At 35.6% G+C, this 20098-nt stretch overlaps 11 protein-coding genes across 11 annotated transcripts; 5 read left to right on the plus strand and 6 right to left on the minus strand. All coding sequences in view use genetic code 12, as the record gives it.

Annotated features, from left to right (window-relative positions):
• Positions 1–221: 221 nt before the first annotated feature.
• On the plus strand, positions 222–2129 carry MRE11 (MRX complex nuclease subunit; the record flags this gene model as incomplete). Its single annotated transcript, XM_049405596.1, has 1 exon — positions 222–2129. The coding sequence occupies one exon, from the start codon at positions 222–224 to the stop codon at positions 2127–2129; it is 1908 nt and encodes a 635-aa protein (XP_049264791.1).
• A 48-nt stretch (positions 2130–2177) lies between these two features.
• Positions 2178–3071, minus strand: J8A68_001904 (uncharacterized protein; the record flags this gene model as incomplete). Its single annotated transcript, XM_049405597.1, has 1 exon — positions 2178–3071. The coding sequence occupies one exon, from the start codon at positions 3069–3071 to the stop codon at positions 2178–2180; it is 894 nt and encodes a 297-aa protein (XP_049264792.1).
• A 172-nt stretch (positions 3072–3243) lies between these two features.
• Positions 3244–3816, minus strand: J8A68_001905 (uncharacterized protein; the record flags this gene model as incomplete). The annotated part of the gene is made up of 1 exon (XM_049405598.1): positions 3244–3816. One exon carries the CDS (start codon positions 3814–3816, stop codon positions 3244–3246), a length of 573 nt encoding a protein of 190 aa, XP_049264793.1.
• A 308-nt stretch (positions 3817–4124) lies between these two features.
• Positions 4125–5219, plus strand: J8A68_001906 (uncharacterized protein; the record flags this gene model as incomplete). Its single annotated transcript, XM_049405599.1, has 1 exon — positions 4125–5219. The coding sequence occupies one exon, from the start codon at positions 4125–4127 to the stop codon at positions 5217–5219; it is 1095 nt and encodes a 364-aa protein (XP_049264794.1).
• A 1138-nt stretch (positions 5220–6357) lies between these two features.
• J8A68_001907 (uncharacterized protein) lies at positions 6358–8157 on the plus strand (the record flags this gene model as incomplete). Its single annotated transcript, XM_049405601.1, has 1 exon — positions 6358–8157. One exon carries the CDS (start codon positions 6358–6360, stop codon positions 8155–8157), a length of 1800 nt encoding a protein of 599 aa, XP_049264795.1.
• A 274-nt stretch (positions 8158–8431) lies between these two features.
• On the minus strand, positions 8432–9613 carry J8A68_001908 (GTPase; the record flags this gene model as incomplete). Its single annotated transcript, XM_049405602.1, has 1 exon — positions 8432–9613. One exon carries the CDS (start codon positions 9611–9613, stop codon positions 8432–8434), a length of 1182 nt encoding a protein of 393 aa, XP_049264796.1.
• Positions 9614–10088: 475 nt separating this feature from the next.
• On the minus strand, positions 10089–10892 carry J8A68_001909 (uncharacterized protein; the record flags this gene model as incomplete). The annotated part of the gene is made up of 1 exon (XM_049405603.1): positions 10089–10892. The coding sequence occupies one exon, from the start codon at positions 10890–10892 to the stop codon at positions 10089–10091; it is 804 nt and encodes a 267-aa protein (XP_049264797.1).
• A 474-nt stretch (positions 10893–11366) lies between these two features.
• Positions 11367–11897, plus strand: J8A68_001910 (uncharacterized protein; the record flags this gene model as incomplete). Its single annotated transcript, XM_049405604.1, has 1 exon — positions 11367–11897. The coding sequence occupies one exon, from the start codon at positions 11367–11369 to the stop codon at positions 11895–11897; it is 531 nt and encodes a 176-aa protein (XP_049264798.1).
• A 577-nt stretch (positions 11898–12474) lies between these two features.
• On the plus strand, positions 12475–15657 carry PEX1 (AAA family ATPase peroxin 1; the record flags this gene model as incomplete). Its single annotated transcript, XM_049405605.1, has 1 exon — positions 12475–15657. One exon carries the CDS (start codon positions 12475–12477, stop codon positions 15655–15657), a length of 3183 nt encoding a protein of 1060 aa, XP_049264799.1.
• Positions 15658–15806: 149 nt separating this feature from the next.
• Positions 15807–16712, minus strand: DPP3 (bifunctional diacylglycerol diphosphate phosphatase/phosphatidate phosphatase; the record flags this gene model as incomplete). Its single annotated transcript, XM_049405606.1, has 1 exon — positions 15807–16712. One exon carries the CDS (start codon positions 16710–16712, stop codon positions 15807–15809), a length of 906 nt encoding a protein of 301 aa, XP_049264800.1.
• Positions 16713–17364: 652 nt separating this feature from the next.
• Positions 17365–20098, minus strand: J8A68_001913 (uncharacterized protein; the record flags this gene model as incomplete). The annotated part of the gene is made up of 1 exon (XM_049405607.1): positions 17365–20098. A coding segment is annotated over one exon (2734 nt), but the record flags the coding sequence as incomplete, so codon positions are not given.

Here is a 20098-nt window from a genome sequence, read left to right on the forward strand (position 1 = left end):
GTACTTAACTCCAATTCCATAAAATTTAAATGATACGATGAAGTTTAATACCAATAAGAATTTACCAGATGGGATAACCCAACCAAAGGGAGATCAAGCGAGAACTCTCACAAGAAAAAAATAATTCAATGGTAAATATTATTGTTTGATCCAAGAAAAGCGAATCAAAACCTCAAAAGGAGAAGTGCGAATAAAGTAAAACAAAGCAAAGTAGAGGGGCAATGCCATTAGTTGAATCATTACCAATTGGACCAGATACAATACGAATTCTTTTTACAACTGATAATCATGTTGGAGCATATGAAAATGATCCAATTAGAGGTGATGATGGTTGGAAAACATTCCATGAAATAACTAAAATAGCAAAAGAACAAGATGTTGATATGATATTACAAGGAGGTGATTTATTTCATATTAATAAACCAACTAAAAAATCAATGTATCATGTTATGAAATCAATTAGATTAAATTGTTTTGGTGATAAACCTTGTGAATTAGAATTATTAAGTGATCCTGGTCAATGTTTAAATAATGGAGGATTTAATAATGTTAATTATGAAGATCCAAATCTTAATATATCAATTCCAATATTTGCAATTAGTGGTAATCATGATGATTCAACTGGTGAAGGTTTATTACTGGCAATGGATGTATTAGCAGTAAGTGGTTTAGTTAATCATTTTGGTAAAATAAAAGATACTGAAAATATAACAATATCACCAATATTATTTCAAAAGGGTTTAACTAAATTATCATTATATGGTTTAGATAATTTAAGAGATGAAAGATTACATCGAGCATTTAGAGATGGGATAATTAAATTTCAAAGACCCAAAATTCAATTAGATGAATGGTTTAATTTATTTACAATTCATCAAAATCATGCTGCTCATTCATTAACTTCAAGTATTCCTGAAAATTTCTTACCTAAGTTTTTGGATTTTATTGTATGGGGTCATGAACATGAATGTATTCCTTATCCAGTTCATAATCCAGAAACTGGATTTGATGTATTACAAGCTGGTTCTTCTATAGCAACTTCATTATCAGAGGGAGAAATACCGGAAAAGAAAGTATTTATAATTAATATATTAGGGAAAGATTATTCAATTGAACCAATTAAATTAAAAACAGTACGACCATTTGTATTAAGATCAATTGAATTGCTGAGAACTAATTTAATCCCAGGAGCTGCATCAAAATCTGATGTAATTGCTTATTTAACTGAAGAAGTTGAAAAGGCAATCCAAATTGCCAATCAAACTTATAAAGAAAACAATCCAGATATGTTTGACGAAGAAGATGATGAAGAGGAAACCGAGGCAAACAACAAGAACAATATTCCATTACCATTAATCAGATTAAAAGTGGAATATAGTGGAGGATTTGAAATTGAAAATGTTCGTAGATTTTCAAATCGATTTGTTGGTAAAATTGCCAATGCCAATGATGTTATTCAATTTTATAAAAAACGAGAAAAACCAGCAATTAATATTGGTAAAAAAGTTAAATTCGATAAAGATCTTATCAATGAAAGTATTTCTAATACTAAAACCACTGAACTTCAACTACAGGATATAATTAATGATTTCATGGGTCAAACTCAATTAGCATTACTTCCAGAAACTGGTCTACATGAAGCTGTCAAAAAGTTTATTGATAATGATGATAAAAACAGTTTAAATCAATATATCGAAAAGGAAATCAAGAATGAAACAAAGATGTTATTGACTATAGATATTGATGAGGATGAGTTCCATGGAAATGATGAAAATCATACCAGGAACGCGTTTAAACAAATATTACAACAAATTAAACAAACTGATATAGTATTACCCGAAGTGGATGACATGGAGCCGCAACCAGCCAAGAAAGCAACCAAACGAAAACCAGCCAAGAATAAGGATATAATTCTTTCAGATACATCGGATAATGAAATACTTGAATCTAGTCCAAGGAGAAGTACTCCTCGTAGAGGTGCAGCAGCAGCCAAAAAGAGCTACGCCGGTGAAGATGACGTGGATGCATATATGCTTTCAAGTGAAGATGAATACCAGGAAGAACAGCCCAAGAAAACGACAACTAGACGAGGCGGATCTTCCACAAGAGCAAGAGGACGTCGTAGGTAAACAACGTAAATACACTCTATCAATTTAAAAAACTATATACAGATTTATCTATTCAAATGTAGTTGCTTCTTTAATAAGTTCCTCAGTACTGAATCCTTCATGTCCCTGAGTAAAATCATTCAATAACTTCAATTTCACTTCTGAATTCCCCAATCCTCCATAAAACCTCTGCACATTCAACACCAACAACTGTGCCTCATCGATACTCAACGAACTCTCAGTCTCACATACCCCATTCATCAAAACCACCCCAGGCTTTTCACTCACCAAATCTTGGTGAAACATTAATGTGGTATGTGGTTTCGCGTATTCCTTGTGTAATTTATATTCCGCCACCGTGGTCAACATACAATGCACAGTCTGAGGACCTACAAATGCCCATTGTACGAAATGCATTTCATAACCTTGATCATTCTTAGGTAATGGTAATATAAAACTTGGATTTTTAAATGCGTTAACATACATTTTTGAAAATTGGACATTATCAATAATGGCATTCAATGAACGTTCTTTGGATTGAAATCTGGCTTTCCAAATATATTCCACTTCTCGTTTTGGTAATTCCCTGATCTTTTCTACATCAATGAAATCATTCAAGATTTTATATGGAAGTTTTGGAGTATCTTTCTTGATTGGGGATCTTACTTTTATAATCGTGGATTTTTGAAGATCTTTGGCAAGTTCTTCAGCTTGTCTTGCTTCATATTCTTCGAGTTCTTTTAAGGGATCGACGGTGTTGAATTCCTTTTTGGCTTGTTCGATTTCATCTTTTAGTTTTTGTTTTAATTCATCGACATCTTTGGCACCGAGTTGTTTCGCTTTGGTTTCGAGTTTGGATTTATATCTTGCAAGAACATCTTGTGAGTTGTTTCTGATTGCAAGAAGGGATACAGATGGTTTGGGAAGCGATCTTACTGATCTAATTAAACTTCTTGACAACATGTTGTGTTGACTATGGATAAGGAAGAACCATTTAGAGAATTGGAATCAAAATTTTTTTTTCACCTTCTAGAGAGTTCTCGGCTTTTATCGACTGTTCCCGGGGGGTTTATCATTTCACATTAAACATCTATATACGAACTACGCCAACTACACAAATATACTTCTACTATTACTACTTCTTATCCTTCTTAACATCCGCAGGGATCTCAAACACTTCATCCCCATTTTGAATTCTAAATCCACTAACAACATTCTCCAACTTGCCCTTAAGTCCCTCCGGAACATCCCCCTCTTCCAAATCACTTCTTTTACTCTTGACACTCTCTCCCTTCGACGCTAACACTTCTTCTAAATTAAATACCTCATCTTTAATAAAACCCAAATTGTCAGCTATAAGATGTCTACTTTTACAATTTGGACATTGGATCAATACTGTCCCATATTGATATGCTTGTTTTGAGAATGCATGGGTTGAACGAGTATTGCATGGTTTACAAGTGAATTGAATCATGTATTCGCCTGAGACTTGCGGCTCATTTGGGTCATTGGATGTGATTTGAGTTGTGGTTTGGGGGAGATTTGTGGGGGTGGTGGTGAGAGATCGTACTGGGATGAAATAGAATGATGGATGGTGGTTGGGGTGATCGGTGAATAATGAGTGTGGGATTCTGGTTGATGATGCTTTTGGGATGATGGTGGGGAGTCTCTTGAGAAGAAGGGAGGAACGGCTGACTCTTGTAAGCATTGTTAATGTTTGTTGTGTGTTTGTCTTGGAAAGGAAGAAAGAAAGATTGAGATGAGATTTTCCAAGATTCGTAGTTTAATTTTTTTTTTCTATTTCTCAGGGACCTATTTAAATATTTACATGTACCTTATTATGGGATTCAAAGTTCGTTGGAGGATCAAAGATAAACCATAGCCATGACTGTTAGTAATAAAGTCCCATTTAGTATAAAGAAACTAATAGACATATACAAAGTCATATCCCTCCATCGGAATCAACTCACAAGCCGCCAGATAGATCGAACACTACGTGAAACCAGTGATCGACAAATGGCTACCAATTTTGCTTATCGTATTCTCCAAAAACCCAAAAACATAACTGATGAACAACAAATGTCACAATATCTTTCCCAACCAGTTGATTTCGGTCCTTGGGAATCTAGTATGCCGGATGAATTATTCAAAGAAGAAGTTGATTTTGGTCGGGTTATTGTGTATTCCAACCCTCAACAGCCGCATGTCCAACGTAATGCATATATATCAGATGTGAAAAAGAGTATTGAACATTATTTTTCTCCATCTACGGAGGTGAATATTCATCCATCCAATATACTGTGGTTTTGGAGACGGCTAAAACAAGTAGATAAACCAATAAGTATTATATTACAAAATACGAACCGATTATTTGATGGGAAAAATTTAGATTGTTTTGATGGAGAGTTTATGGAATTTAGTGAAAAAGTTAAAGCACTTAACAACGGAATAGCATGGAATTATTCTTTGAGTACGATAACCAATATTGATTTATTAAATAAAGCAATTAAATCGAAACAATATTTTTCCATGAATAATCATCGTGAATTCATTCGAGAAACCCAGAATTTCAATTGGAAACAAATCGAAAATGATAATGATAAATTGGTTCAACAATTATCATTAGCTTATCAGGTGAAGGTCATCGACAAAAGGAATGAAACGATTGTTCAACCGGATGATAAAGACCTTCTTGCCACTATTTCCAACTACATAAAGAATTCATTCGAACGAAGCCATGCGACTGAGACATATTTATCCACCATGCCATACGATATCGAATATAATACATTCAGCATCTTAACCATCAACCGACCCAGTGCCAAAGATAATCATCGGGCGTTAGTTGAATTATTGGAAGAGTCACCCTATAAAATAATCGCAGCAAGACTATCCACCCATTTGGCAATGAGAAGATTGTTAGATGACTATAATAGAAGTTTAACGTCCCAGAGTGGTTCGAGGTTGGGATATACGGAAAAATTAGAATTTGAAAGACAACGTCGGGAAATAACGAGAAATAATTGTCTTGGAGATTTATTAACTTTGTTGGGTAAAAAGGGATTAGTGAATGTGTCTAATGGTCCGAGATGTATATACCTTTTATCGTAGAACAGAGAAACACTCGTATAGAATAATAGAACATGTGCATACATTGTTTTCCACGTAGAAGAAAGGGCCGATCCCGAATATCTGGGTCAGGGTTGGACCAGTCACAATGGTGGCAGTGGCATGTTTGATATACAATTCAAGCCTTCTCGCATAAACATATAGTATACCACGAATAAACTTACAGCAACGTCTTTGGGACTCTGATTATGTTAAAGACGCGGTTATGGATATAGGTTTAACACAAACATTTGTAATTGTTCGAATATATCTGTGGTCACATGACTATCAACGTAACGAATGAGACATTTGTCTTGTGGTTGTGACAAATGCTATTTAATGTTATAAAGATCTTAAGGCTGTATCTTACAGTATCGTATCTTCTTGTCAATTTAGACTATGCATTTAGTAGTCTTAACCTATATGTAAATAGATGTGCTATAGATACGACGATTAAGATATTCTCTGAATTTTTCATTGATTGTATCAATTTCAATGAGTTGTCCAGTATATACTACGCTCTTTGCCAGCTACCTCTAAACCCAGTTTATTATCAAATTCAGATAAATAAGATTAAATTACAATTCTGCACAATTGATTTCGTCTCAGAGGAGGAATAATATTATCTTCATATACAAATCCCCATTGTTATTTTTAAGTTGTAGATTGCTTGCCTATTGTCTGTAACTTTGTGTGTTAACTTGAACTCTATTGTTTTAAATCCCCCCCCCAATTTATTTAAAGCAGACGGATTCTCTCATTTTTTACATCGTTTGAGAGTACTTGGTATCATTATAACCTCAACCATCAGATAAACACTTATCTAAACTTCAAAGGATATTCCCATTAAGTTCAAAGGACCGTTTTGTAATTCTTCTAACTTCAAGATCACGTGACAAGTACCGTGGTTTACCTTAATTTTAACCTACCCAAGCTTAGTGTCGCTTATAGAGTTCTGATTCCTTCAATAATACTGTTGATAAGTGATACACGACCTACTAATACTCACTATCTATCGGTTATTAAATCGACAGCCGTTTATATTGTCAATCAGCAATCAGTTGCCACACTCTTTGTTTCTCCATACATTTTTTTTTTTGATATTTAGAACAAACCTAGAAATCCCAGAACCATTTACTCCATGAAAGATAAGGCTCATCGTCCTATCCAAATGATGCTCACTCAAGGTAATTTGACGAAGCTAATTAAGATATTCATTGGAATACTAGCTATCACTTCAATCTATTCAATTATATCCACATTCAAATACAATAATGTCGATCAATCAATGGTTGATGAATTCAAAGCATTTTTCCATCATGAACAGGATGAACAACAATATGATAATGATGCAGACTTAAATCATCAAGAAATAGATCAACAATTCTTGGACGAAATGGATCGAGAAATTACCAAATGTCCAGATTATGTTAAATATTCTGGCAAGAAACATCCACCATTCTCGCCAAGATTCAATTATCCCTATATGAGACCAGCACCAAAATGTAGAACATTCACTAGTGATGCAGTAGAAATATTAATTAATGACTTAAAAGAAAAAGCGATAAACCGTGATTTGGCAAGATTGATTGAAAATTGCTTGCCAAACACTTTGGATACTACAATATTATGGCATAAACATCAACAAGACGATTCTCCACCAGAATCATTTGTGGTTACAGGAGACATCCATGCCGAATGGTTACGTGATGCAGCTAGACAATTATCAGTTTATCAACCTTTAATCAAACATGACCCGAAACTAAAAGAATTAATATTGGGTGCAATCAACACCCAAGCGAAATATGTCATCACCGCACCATATTGTAACGCATTCCATCCTCCCCCTGATTCAGGCGTGAAAAAAGCCGGATCGACAAAAGATAAAGTGTTTCCTAAACCAGATTGGAAATATGTGTTTGAATGTAAGTATGAGATTGATTCCCTTGCGTCATTCCTTACCCTCACCAACGAATATTATGAAAACTCCGGGGGAGATTTACTGTTTTTAACCGATACTTGGTTAAAAGCTTATGAAAAAGTCTTGATTGTTCTAGTTCGAGAATCAGTACCCACATTTGACGAACTCACAGGAAAAGTAATGCCATTCCATTATACGTTCCAACGAGAGACCAATATCGGATCCGAAACCTTGGCATTAGCAGGATTGGGTAATCCTGTCAATTTCGGCACCGGGCTCATTCGAAGTATGTTTCGTCCTCTGGATGATGCTACGATTTTACAATTCTTCATACCGGGGAATATTCATATGTTAACCGAACTTAAAAAAATCCGACATAATTTCCTAAATTCAAACCTCCCACCCGAACTTGATCTTCTGTTGGCAATTGAAAAAACCGATGAATTTATCCAATCGATATCGGAAGGAATTGAAAAATATGCCATTGTGAAACATCCTCATTATGGACAAGTATTTGCGTATGAAGTTGACGGATATGGAGGTGCGATATTCATGGATGATGCCAATATCCCATCCTTACTCTCAATGCCTGAAACGGGGTTTGTGTCAACCAATGACAAAATCTATCAGAATACTCGAAAGATGATTCTTGAAAAACAAGGAAATCCATACTATCTCCAAGGTATATATTTCGAAGGCATCGGTGGACCCCATATTGGAATCCTGCATGCTTGGCCCATGTCATTATTAGTCAGGATTAGAACTTCGGAAGATGATAATGAAATCAGGGCCAGTTTGAAATTGTTGATGGAAACAACTGGAGGATTGGGATTAATGCATGAGAGTGTCCATGTGAATTCAAGGGGTGGGAGAGATTTTACGAGAAGTTGGTTTGCTTGGTGTAATTCGGAATTCGGGAAGACCATTTTATATTTGGCGAAACATAAACCGCATTTAATATTTAAGGAGGAGTTTGCCAAGCTGGCATATGTTATAGATGATTTGTTTAAGAAGAAGTAGGGCGCGTGTATAGATATATAGATTTGAATGGTTTGATATCATTAGTCTGGAATGCATTAATTGTAATATTTCACATACACCGTCGGCTAGGCTACACTAGGTGCTTCACCTTTTAACTGAACTAGAAAGTTAGCAATCAAATTCATTTGTATGCTGATTATCGCGTTCAAATAGAAGAGAGGAATATGTGAAAAGATACAATCGGACCAAAGTTACTGGTTTAATTAGAAGCGTTTCACAAAGGTAGTACCTTACATTCATCTATAAACTAATTCTATTGACGCTTGATATAATTAGCGATATTTTCTGCAGTCTTGGAAGACGCGGTCTTTGCAGTCGATTCAAAAGCAGCTTGATACCTTGATTGTAAATCAGCATCAGTATGTCCAAGTTCTGAATTTCTATCTTCTGGGAATGTATATTCTCTTTCCGGTTCATCTTCATCTCTCAAGACTTCTCCATGCACATCATCATTATCAGTATCTTCATCATAATCACTCAAAACTTCACTATCATTGCCTATCTTCATATCTTTCATAAGATTACTCAATGACTTCTTTTGTCTCTTTTCTTCATCCTTCTGCTTCTGTAACAAGATCCTTTCTCTTTCCGCCTTATAATATTCATTATATTCCTCCACTTTATTATCCACCGCCTTCATAAACTCATCAAACCCATTCCCAGTAATCGAACTCACCCCAACCACATCCAACGTCGAATAAAACTCTTCCAACATCAATGACATCGAATTCACCAATGAATTCATATATCCCGACCCTTCTTCATCGCCATCCTTCCTCAACGCCTCTTGAAAACTCTCAAAATCCGCCATCCAATCCTTAATAAATCCATCATCCTGGACATCGGTCTTATTAAACACCACAATCATGGGTAATTTCGTCTTATACAAGATGGAACAAGCATATAACATATTCGACATAAACGTCACCGGAGATACATTTCTCGGAGTATCGACAATATATGCAATCACGGTCGGGAAACTGGATGCAAATGCCTCAGTTATGATTGCACCACTAGCACTCCAAATAAAACATTCAATCTGCCCCGGAGTGTCGATGATCACATTCAGGATCTTGGGGGAACGTTTTTCAACCAATGAAATGACTTGATCGATCTTAGTCGAGAATAGATTAAGGGAAGTGACAATGGCACCATTAGGACCGAGATTGTATTCCTGCATGACTTTTTTATATTTCACGGAGTCACGAATATCGATGTTGGCTCCGAATGGGATCTTTAAGACCGCGGGGTCGAGGTTGATTACATATGGTGGTTTGGTAGTTTTGTTGTCGGTGACTTGTTGATGGAGATGGGAATTGAGTCTTTGCATGAAGGTGGTTTTACCGGACCCGGCCATCCCGATACAGATGATGGTTGGCGGTGGTTGGGTTGTGGTGGTTGGTTGTGATTCTGACGGTTGTTGTTCTTGTGACATTGTATATAGGTTTGTATTGGATCGTTGAACATAGTGGAAGTGATTTGTAAATATTTCCATGTCTTCATATTTTTTTAGAAGAGGTTGAGATGATCCGCAAATTGGGCAAACATACACGACGATCTTCTTGTTATATGGTAGCACATCTTACATTCCAACAGTGAATCTGCAAATTTCCATTTTAATAGATAATGGAATTCATGAAACTTCAGAGTGATATGGGGTTTTTAAGTGTTAGTGTTCGCTGTATCTTCAATTTCTAGACATTGGCTGACTTAAAAAATCATACATTATAATTTAATTCGTCCTACTAACCAGATTTTGCCAGAGAGCTTCTTAGTGGAAAACGAACACTACAACCAAGTCATAGGGATTATTAGAATTTAGCTATTATTCAAGAATTTATTCTCAACCCGATTCTGGCGAGTAGGCGTAAGCATATTTATTCACTTAATCTACACAATAATATACATTACTATTCATACTGCTTCAAAACTCGATCAACAATACCAACATATATCGACTCCGTCTGTTCCAAAATCTGAACATTCTCAAACTCCTTCTTGAAAACCTTATCAGCCAGCGGCTGTCCCGGTCCACCACCCATCACTGGAGCCTGCTGTTGTTGTTGTTGAGTCTGTTGCATCATCAATTCATCAGCTTCACCTCTTCCCATAATCAACGAATAAATCGGCTTCAACCCCATCAAATTGACAAAATACCACAGGATTGACGAAACATATCTCACACTTAAATCAGGTGGAGCTCCACCTGATTGTAACATTGGTTTAAATCCATCGGTGATCCCGAAAGGGAGTTTCATGATTATGAATCCGGCAAAGAAATAATTCACCCAGGCCATGATTATGGTTTGGGGGATATAATTGAGGAGATTCCCTTTTGCCATATTCATCATGGCTTCATTCTGGTTTGGGTCGAATAATTGGGATAATGATGGTTGTTGTTGTTCTGATGATGATTGGGATGGGTCGATGTTTTGGAAATGGGTGTCGGATAATTGGGATAAATAATATTGTTTCCTTTGTGAGAATTCTTCCGGAGTGAGGACTTTATTGTTATTGGATTTGAAGGAGGTTACTTGTTGAAGAAATTGTTGTTGTCGTGATATTTTATAGGCAGGAAGTTTTGGTTTGGGGGTGATGAACAAAGTGGTTATGTTTGATCGTAAGAGTCCTACTAAGACCATAGTTAATGAGATGGGTAATAATACCCAATATTTCAATTGAGGATCTAATAAGAGATCTGGAGTAACTGCCATTGCAAATTGAGTGATTGAATTGTTAAGGGTTGAAGGATCAATCAAAGGAAAGAGAGATGAAAATGTAAAGAAAGAAAGAAAAATCAAAAAAATAAAATTTAAAGTGGTCGCGCTACCAATACTCATAAGGGTACAGGTACTTGTTACATGAAAATCCCTATTTAGATACGTTAAATATAATTTAAGCTTGTATTATATATCTTCATTAAGTGTGGATTGTCAACACTGATACCATAATGGGTATTTACAACTTTCTTAATAAAAATATGTATACAGTGTGGCAGTCCCCATCTCTCTCTCTCTCTATACTGTAAGAGTAACAGAATTCAATTTCGTTTTACAATTGTAACAAAAGTACACGACTAACAAATTATAAATTCATTTTTATTACTTTTAATTTAAATGATTATATCTAGCCGCCATTAGTTCATTGGAAAGAAGCTAAAGATATAAAGCATTAACATATATATTACAATGGGATGGTTTGGAGGAAGCAGTTCATCACCTGCAAAAGTATCTGTAGTATCGGAATATACTGAAGCTCAACAACAACAACAACAACAACAACAATTTCTTGAAGATCTTCCACCTAAATTCCAAGATGATGTTCCACCCCAGCATAGACCCATTAAACAACAACCGACAATAATTGATGTACTTAAAGATATAAAACTATCTGATTTTACTATTGAAAGATTTACAGGTATGCCATGTTTTAGAGAAGGAATGATTACTGGTTTTCAAGCTATGAGTGTATTAGGGATTGTTACATTCTTTATTCGAAAGAATATTAGTCAGAGTATGAATTGGGCAGTAGGTGGATTCTTTTTAGGGAATGTATTAGGGTTTGAACAATGTAGATCAGTTAGAAGAAGATCATATATGGCAATTGAAAAGGCTAAACAATTAAGAGAAGCTAAGAATAGAGCTAAATGGGATGAAATGCAACAAGAAGATAAAGATGAAGATTTTGAAAAATTTCAACAATTTAATTCTAGAAGGTAATAAGAGAGAGAAAGGTTATAACAAGTCTTGTATATAGAAAATAACAATACAAATAGTAATAATAATAGTAATTATCTGGGGTTTGTATTGTCTTCTATTGTGTTTTTCCACCGGAGTTATTCAGAGAGAGAAAAGTTCCGAGAATATATTGGACGAGGATATGGTTAGTCACCAGTTCTTCGATACATGCTATGCCTTTAAAGCTTACCATTAATCTCTTACTATCCAGTCTATCTCTATTCATAGACTCAACAGAAATGAGATCAGACTGATATCGTGTCTTAAGTAATATTGAATTTGTAAGGCTCCCAATATCATAATTAAATTATTATTTTATTAATTAGTTTATCCTCGGCATAAATTGTTTGCTCCACACAAAAAATTAAAAATTAATTTTTCGTTGATTTTCACCACAATTTCTTTTGTCTCTTTATTTTATAAATTTGATTTCCCCAGAAACTTTTTGTTCAATTTTTCATACTTCCCATTTCTTTCTTTTACTTGAACTTTATTACTCCTGATTAATACCAGGTAACCCTTATAGACATATATACAACAGCATAGAACAGATAGCACAATGGACAATCATAAATCAACTATCAAATTAAAAACATTAAAATCAAATTTAATTAATTTACCATCTCATTTATCAAATTTATTATTTACTGCCAATATTCAAATACAAGATGTAATCATTGAATTAGTATCTACTAGTACTAGAGCTAAGTCAAAACAAAGCTATTACGCTGGTTGGTCAGGTATGTCATCCTCAGATCCTTCATCCATAGAAATAGATCCAATCTTTGCTACTTCCTTAGGTCTTGTTGAAAATGATTCAATTATTATCAATCTCAAAATTAATAACCATGAAGCGACAAATATTAATTTAGAACCAGTTTCAAGTTCAGATTGGGAAGTTGTTGAATTACATGCTCAACATATTGAAGATAAATTATTATCTCAAACTAGATGTGTTGCTATTGGTCAAATATTGATTGTTTATCCTAATCAATCTACTCATGCTAAATTAATTGTGACTGATATTGGGAGTGATGACAAGAAATATGCTAAGATTAGTCCATATGCTGAAATTGCCATTGCTCCGAAAGTTAGACAAGAAAAGAAAAGTACTACTGCTGGGGGGCCACCTTCAAGTAAAGGTTCAGTTAGCAACAAGACTAAAACTACCAAGGAAGACTATGGTGATTTACCTTCGGTTTTGAAAAGAGGTATTTCTTTACCTCATAAGTTATATGATAATATTAAATTGAATGAAGGATATATAGTATATGCAAATTTCAATGAATTACCTCAAGATGTGATTTCTGATTATGTTGCAGTATCGGTGATCCCTGGTCCAAATGATAAACCAAATGGAAGTGGTAACAACATCGACGAAGCTAATACCGATTTAAAAGAGAATAAACGTATAATTGCCAAATTACTTGATTTTAAGGATGGTATTGCTGATAATATTGGTGTTTCACAATCTTTGGCTATTGCTCTTCATATTGAAAATCAAGTTGGGAATATTATTGTCTTAAAACCAGCAATTAAAAATTTACCTAGAAGACCAACTACTTTCACCATTCATCCATATATTACTCAATCCAAGAGAAAAGATCAACAAATTAATCTTAATAATAAACAACAATCGGCGGATAATAATAAATTGATTCAACAAATTACTGAAAAATTATATCCTGGGATTTCAAAATCTTGTATGACTAATTATACCAAAATCCCAATAATTCCAAATATATTACCAAATGGTGGTTTATTAAAGTTTCGTAAGAATGATGATCCAAATTCTTGGATAAAACCATATTCTTTAGATTCAAAGAAACCAATCAGGATTGAAATTGGCGAAGAATTATTACGTGCCCAGTCTTTTATTCAAACTAGACCAGATAATACTCAAGAAGATGAAGCTATTGGATTGGATGCTATGATTGAAGATATTGTGGAATCATTTGTTGATTCTCCAAATACAGGTAGTTTAATCTATGGGAATTCCGGAAGTGGGAAAACTCTTTTACTTCAATTGGTAAGTAAACAATTGGTCTCATTAGGAATATTCACCAAATTCATCAGTTGTGAAAGTATCATGAATGAAAATTATAATTCATTAGTTAATAAATTTCAAAAATGGATTCAAACTAGTAATTGGCATAAACCAGCTGTCATAGTTTTGGATAATTTAGATAAAATCCTTCCATGTGAATTAGATAATGTCGACAATTCAAAATCAAATCAATTAACCGAATTCTTAATCAGTTCCCTTGCCAAGATTCATAATCAACAAAATTCAAATCTTTCAATCTTAATCTCAGCTACTTCAAAAGAATCCCTAAACAAACTATTAAGTGGATCTCATGTCTTAGAAAACTACATCCACTTATCCCCACCCAACAAACCCATGCGTCATGATATCCTCACCAACTACATCACCGCCAGATGTCCCCATCTAGACATCGACATCATGGACTTAGTCGCCGAAACAGAAGGATATCTCCCCAACGACCTCAAAACCCTCTCGGATAGAATCTACCATGAATACCTCTTTTCCCAACCCGCCCCGGCCATCACCCAATCCCACATCGACAAAGCCCTCGCCGGCTACACCCCCGCCAATCTCCGCGGAGTCAATCTCCAAAAATCATCCACTACTACATCCTGGTCCGACATCGGGGGACTCAGCGACGCCAAAACCCTTCTCCTCGAAACACTTGAATGGCCAACCAAATATGCCCCCATTTTCAAATCCTGTCCCCTCCGTCTCCGGTCCGGAATCTTATTATACGGATATCCAGGCTGTGGGAAAACCTTACTCGCTCTGGCCGTAGCATCTCAATGTGGACTCAACTTCATCGCGGTGAAAGGTCCCGAGATCCTAAACAAATACATCGGGGCGTCCGAAGCCAGTGTTCGTGAATTATTCGAACGTGCCCAAGCCGCGAGACCATGTGTGTTATTCTTGGATGAATTCGATAGTATTGCGCCCAAGAGAGGCCATGATTCTACGGGGGTGACTGATCGAGTTGTGAATCAGATGTTGACCCAAATGGATGGTGCAGAAGGGTTGGGCGAGGGTGTGTATGTATTAGCGGCGACCCTGAGGCCGGATTTGATTGATTCGGCATTATTGAGACCAGGGAGGTTGGATAAAGCCGTGATATGTGATATGCCGACCTATGAAGATCGGATGGATATTTTGAAGTGTGTGACGAGAAAGATGGAATTGGGGCCCGGGGTGGATTTGGAAGAGGTGGCGAAAGGGTGTGGGGGTTTTAGTGGGGCGGATATTCAAGGATTGTGTTATAATGCGTATTTAAAGGCTGTGCATTTGACTTTGGATGAGATGGAGAAGAAGGAACAGAGTGAAGGAAGTGTGAAGGTGGGGAATAATAAGAGTATTGAATTTTTCCAAGTGGATGGTGGTAGTGATGGGAAGAAGAAGAAATTGAGATCAAGTGAGAGGGTGAAGTTGTTGCATCAGATTGAACAATTTATGAATAATGAAGATGATGAAGAAGGTGATAAGCAACAAGAGAGTGATGAAAAAGATAAGGATGAGAATAAGGTTATTATTACTCATCAGAATTTCTTGGATTCATTAAAGGAAACAAAACCTTCAATTTCATTTTCGGAAAAGACAAAACTTTCAAAGATTTATCATCAATTTTTAAGTGGACGTGATGGTAATATGCCAGATGGTAGTGCCAGTAATGAAATTGGTGGAAGAACTACATTGATGTGAGAGATTTATTAGTTTATAGTTTATAAAAATTTAGTAACAATCTAGATTAGTAATAAAACATTCAACTTCTTACAACTGCAATTCTAACTTAGGTACATCTTTGCAGATATGCAGATGTTCTCATCGAGTAATATCTCAAAGGGCACATGTTAAACCGATTGTAAAGCACTATAAGTTCTTTCATCCAAAGTACTTCTATCATCAGTAGAAATAGCATCAGCAGCTACTCTTTGTTGCATTTCATTTTCTTTTTCGTCCATATCCTGTAAAACATTCAAACTATAATGACATTGATCATGAGTCAATTTAGGAAACAATCTAAAATAACTCCAAAGAGCAATTAACAATCCTAATAAACTTCCAAGAGTAACATCAATAAAATGATGTCTATAATCTTCAGTTCTACTAATAGCAATCAAAGCCGCACCTAAAGTAGGCACCCAAGCCAATACGGCTCTCCAACTCCCGACAATAAAATCACTGGCATATAATTGTCCTGAAATCCATAATGTAAGATAAAATAATCCGGCAAACGACATACTTGAATGACCCGAGGGGGTTGTTCTAAACCCATCTAATAAGTTAGCAATATCGGTGGTTGTACATACATCTTTTGCAAACACGAGAATATCCACAGGTGTACCTTCTTTTGGTACACATCTAGCTATGAAATCTGGACGTAAACGACCAATATAATTCTTAAGGATATTAGTTACTATAGTAGTTATCCCTACGGAAAGTAATAAACCAATGACTCCAATTAAAGTATTATAAATTCTATATTTTGGAGGAGTAGTGAAAGGTAATCCCATAGTTATGATTGTGATTAAAGGTACTATAGTTGAATAAAGAAATAATTCATTATTGGTTACTCTTTCTCTTTTAGCAAATGGATGTTGAATTGATAAATCATTAAGACTAAATTGTCGTTGGAAAGGATTCATATTATAAGTGAGTGCATAAACTACAATTATAATCACAAATAGAACCATATCACTTGTTCTATATTTGACTAATAAAGATTTAGGTGATAAGCCCAAAGTTCTTCTGGTCATTGTAGTTGTTTTAATATGGAAATTGTTGAACATTTTAGACATAGTCATACTTGGGATTTCGGTTTATAAATGTCTCGTGACAATAGATATATATACACAGACTAATACCTTTGTAAGTTATATAAAATAGCAAATGAAAATGAAAATTGCTTTGAAAGTATAATGATGGGTAAATAACTTGAATTATATTTAAATAAATTAAAATTAAATATTTTTTGTTTTGTCTGTCTGTAAGTTTCAAAGTGTATCACTAAATTTAGAAAGGCTGAGTAAATGTAACTCCTCGTAAATTAGCTGTAACTTAAATTTGTTACGTCATATTGTTTTAATTGTTACGTTGTATTTTTTATTTTGTTATTCCTACAATCAATGAAGAAATGGTACCTGTTGCTATGCGATTTGACACGTTTAACTATGAGACATTTATTTATACCGAATAGGGTGATCGATGAGTTGTTATTTACTGTTGTCTGTATATACACGGGTAATCTTTTACGTATTGTAAGTTCTAACTTCTATATTTGGCAACATTTACAGATCAGAAAGAATGAGAGAGAGGAGAACATAGGAACGCAATAAAGCAAACTAAATCATCATTATTATTATTATAAAACTTATGGGTATACGAAAATCAACTAACGAAATTAAAAATCTAAAGAATAAGAAACGAAACAAATAAAGCGAATGACCATCCAGCACTAACTGTCATTAATGACCCACTGTTAACACTAATATTGCTATCCTCAAGAGCAATAGAATCTTCTTCTTCTACCACTTCACCTTCTACTTCTACTACTTCATCTTCTACTTCTGCTTCTTCTTCAGGTGTATCAGCTGACACTTCTTCCTCAATTAATGCGTCTCCTTCTGAAACTTCCTGGGGGGCTCCTTCAACTATAACAGCTATTGGTACACTTACAGCTTGTAAACCTTGAATGGGTGTTTCAACTGCAGGAATACCAGCAAAAAATCCTTCAATAGATTCAGTTTGGATAGAAGGAACTGATTGAGACAAGTATGCACCAAATAGACCATCGGTGGGAGAAGAAGCCGCTGGTTGAGACAAGTATACACCAATAAGACCGTCAGTGGGAGCAGAAGCAACTGACTGAGACAAATAAATACCAATAAGACCTTCAGTGGGAGAAGAAGCGGCTGATTGAGACAAGTATACACCAATAAGACCTTCAGTAGGAGAAGAAGCAGTTGGCTGAGACAAGTATACACCAACAACACCACCATCTGGAACNCCAATAAGACCTTCAGTAGGAGAAGAAGCAGTTGGCTGAGACAAGTATACACCAATAAGACCTTCAGTAGGAGAAGAAGCAGTTGGTTGAGACAAGTATACGCCAATAAGGCCATCAGTGGGAACAGTACTAACTGATTGAGACAAGTATACACCAACAACACCACCATCTGGAACAGCTGATGAAGACGATGTCTCGGTGAATGTTTGTGTCTCTTGGACAGTTGCAGTAGCTTGGGGACTTGTGACGGTTATAGTTTCTGGTGGAGCAGAAATGGTTGAAGTCACAGTTTCGGTGGATTCGGCTTCTTCATCAGAGAAATAAGAAATACTTGTAAACCAAACTGAATCAATTGTACTTATCAACACAACTGCACTTCTTGTGGTTGGGGCTCCATCATCAGAACTAACAAAAGTAGTGGTGTATAATTCAGGTTCTGCACCAGGAATTGCCTCCACTTCAATTACAATAGCTGGAGCATCTGCAATTGCTTCTTCTGGTGTTTCAGCAACATAGGTGAGAACTCCAGGAGTGGTTGTAAAGTCCCAATTAACAGAATCATACCCTTCACCAAAATCTAGTATTACTTGAGCACCACCAGCTGTAGCAGCCAACCAAGCTGAATAATCTGATGAATATGACATACTTACAATTTCAGAATTAAGAACAATTTGATTCCCAACACCAAAATTTCTTAATATATAACGACAATCAAGCCTACATAAACTGGCAATACTGGTGAATGTAACCTTAGCAGATTCACCTTCTAAGAAAATTTGAGATTCAATTTCTACTCCATTAACAACCAATTCTGAATTGTCTTCAAGTACAATCGATCCATCCCCAGTAATATAGGCATTGGCATTAAACAAGAAATTCAGGAATGATAAAACACCAGAATTAACAAATGATTCAGTATTACTATTAGTATTCATGATTGCTTGTCCATTAGTTGCTTCAGAACGGATGTTTCCAGTATTAGTCAACCCCACAATTTCAATAATCGTGTTTCCATCAGCCACAATCATTAAATCTCCATTATTCTCAAGATTAGTCAACATAACAACATTCTCATCATCCCTCTTCTTCAAGCTTTGGTCTCTTCTCTTAAACAAGATACCATCCAATTGTGGAGCAGTTCTAATATCCAACCAAATCAATCCTTCATTCACAACATCCGATAATTGAACACTGATAGCTTCATCATCAGCCAGGAATGATTGTGTATAAAATAATGAAGTCCCACTCTCAATAGAAGCAGATTCGATAACTACATTCACAACGTCAACGAGTGAAAGGATTCCGGTGTCACTAAGGACAATGTCTGTTTCTTGGAAGGTTTCAACCCCTCTGACCACGTTGATTGCCGTTGCGATTGGTTCTTCATAGGGTATGGCTGTGGATATGGAAATGGTTGGTTCTGAAGAGGAAGTTGATGTGGTAACTTGTTCTGGAGAGGAATATAAGGTGGTGACTTGTTCTGGAAAGGAAGTTTCTCTGGTAAATTCTTCTGGAGAGGAAGATATTGTGGTAATTTGTTCAGGATAGGAAGTTTCTCTGGTAAATTCTTCTGGAGAGGAAGATATTGTGGTAATTTGTTCAGGATAGGAAGTTTCTCTGGTAAATTCTTCTGGAGAGGAAGATATTGTGGTAATTTGTTCAGGATAGGAAGTTTCTCTGGTAAATTCTTCTGGAGAGGAAGATATTGTGGTAATTTGTTCAGGATAGGAAGTTTCTCTGGTAAATTCTTCTGGAGAGGAAGATATTGTGGTAATTTGTTCAGGATAGGAAGTTTCTCTGGTAAATTCTTCTGGAGAGGACGATATTGTGGTAACTTGTTTAGGATAGGAAGTCTCTCTGGTAAATTGTTCTGGAGTGGAAGTTGTTGCAGTTGAGTTAACGATTGCTTCTTCACGGGTGTCTGTTATGGTTGTGGTAAGGATTAAAACTTCCGTGACCACACTCTCAGTTTCTTGGGTATCTGTTATGGTTGTGGTAAGGATTAAAACTTCTGTGACTGTACTTTCAGTTTCACGTTTTTCAAGTTCGTTTAAATTCAAATTTGGAATAGCAGCATTTTCGACATTTTGAAATTGCCAGAATATCAATGAAATTAATAGCAATAACTTATTCATA

This window comes from Hemisphaericaspora subhashii, assembly GCF_019202705.1.
Source record: "Hemisphaericaspora subhashii strain CBS 10753 chromosome Unknown scaffold162, whole genome shotgun sequence".
Lineage (NCBI taxonomy): Eukaryota > Fungi > Ascomycota > Pichiomycetes > Serinales > Debaryomycetaceae > Hemisphaericaspora > Hemisphaericaspora subhashii.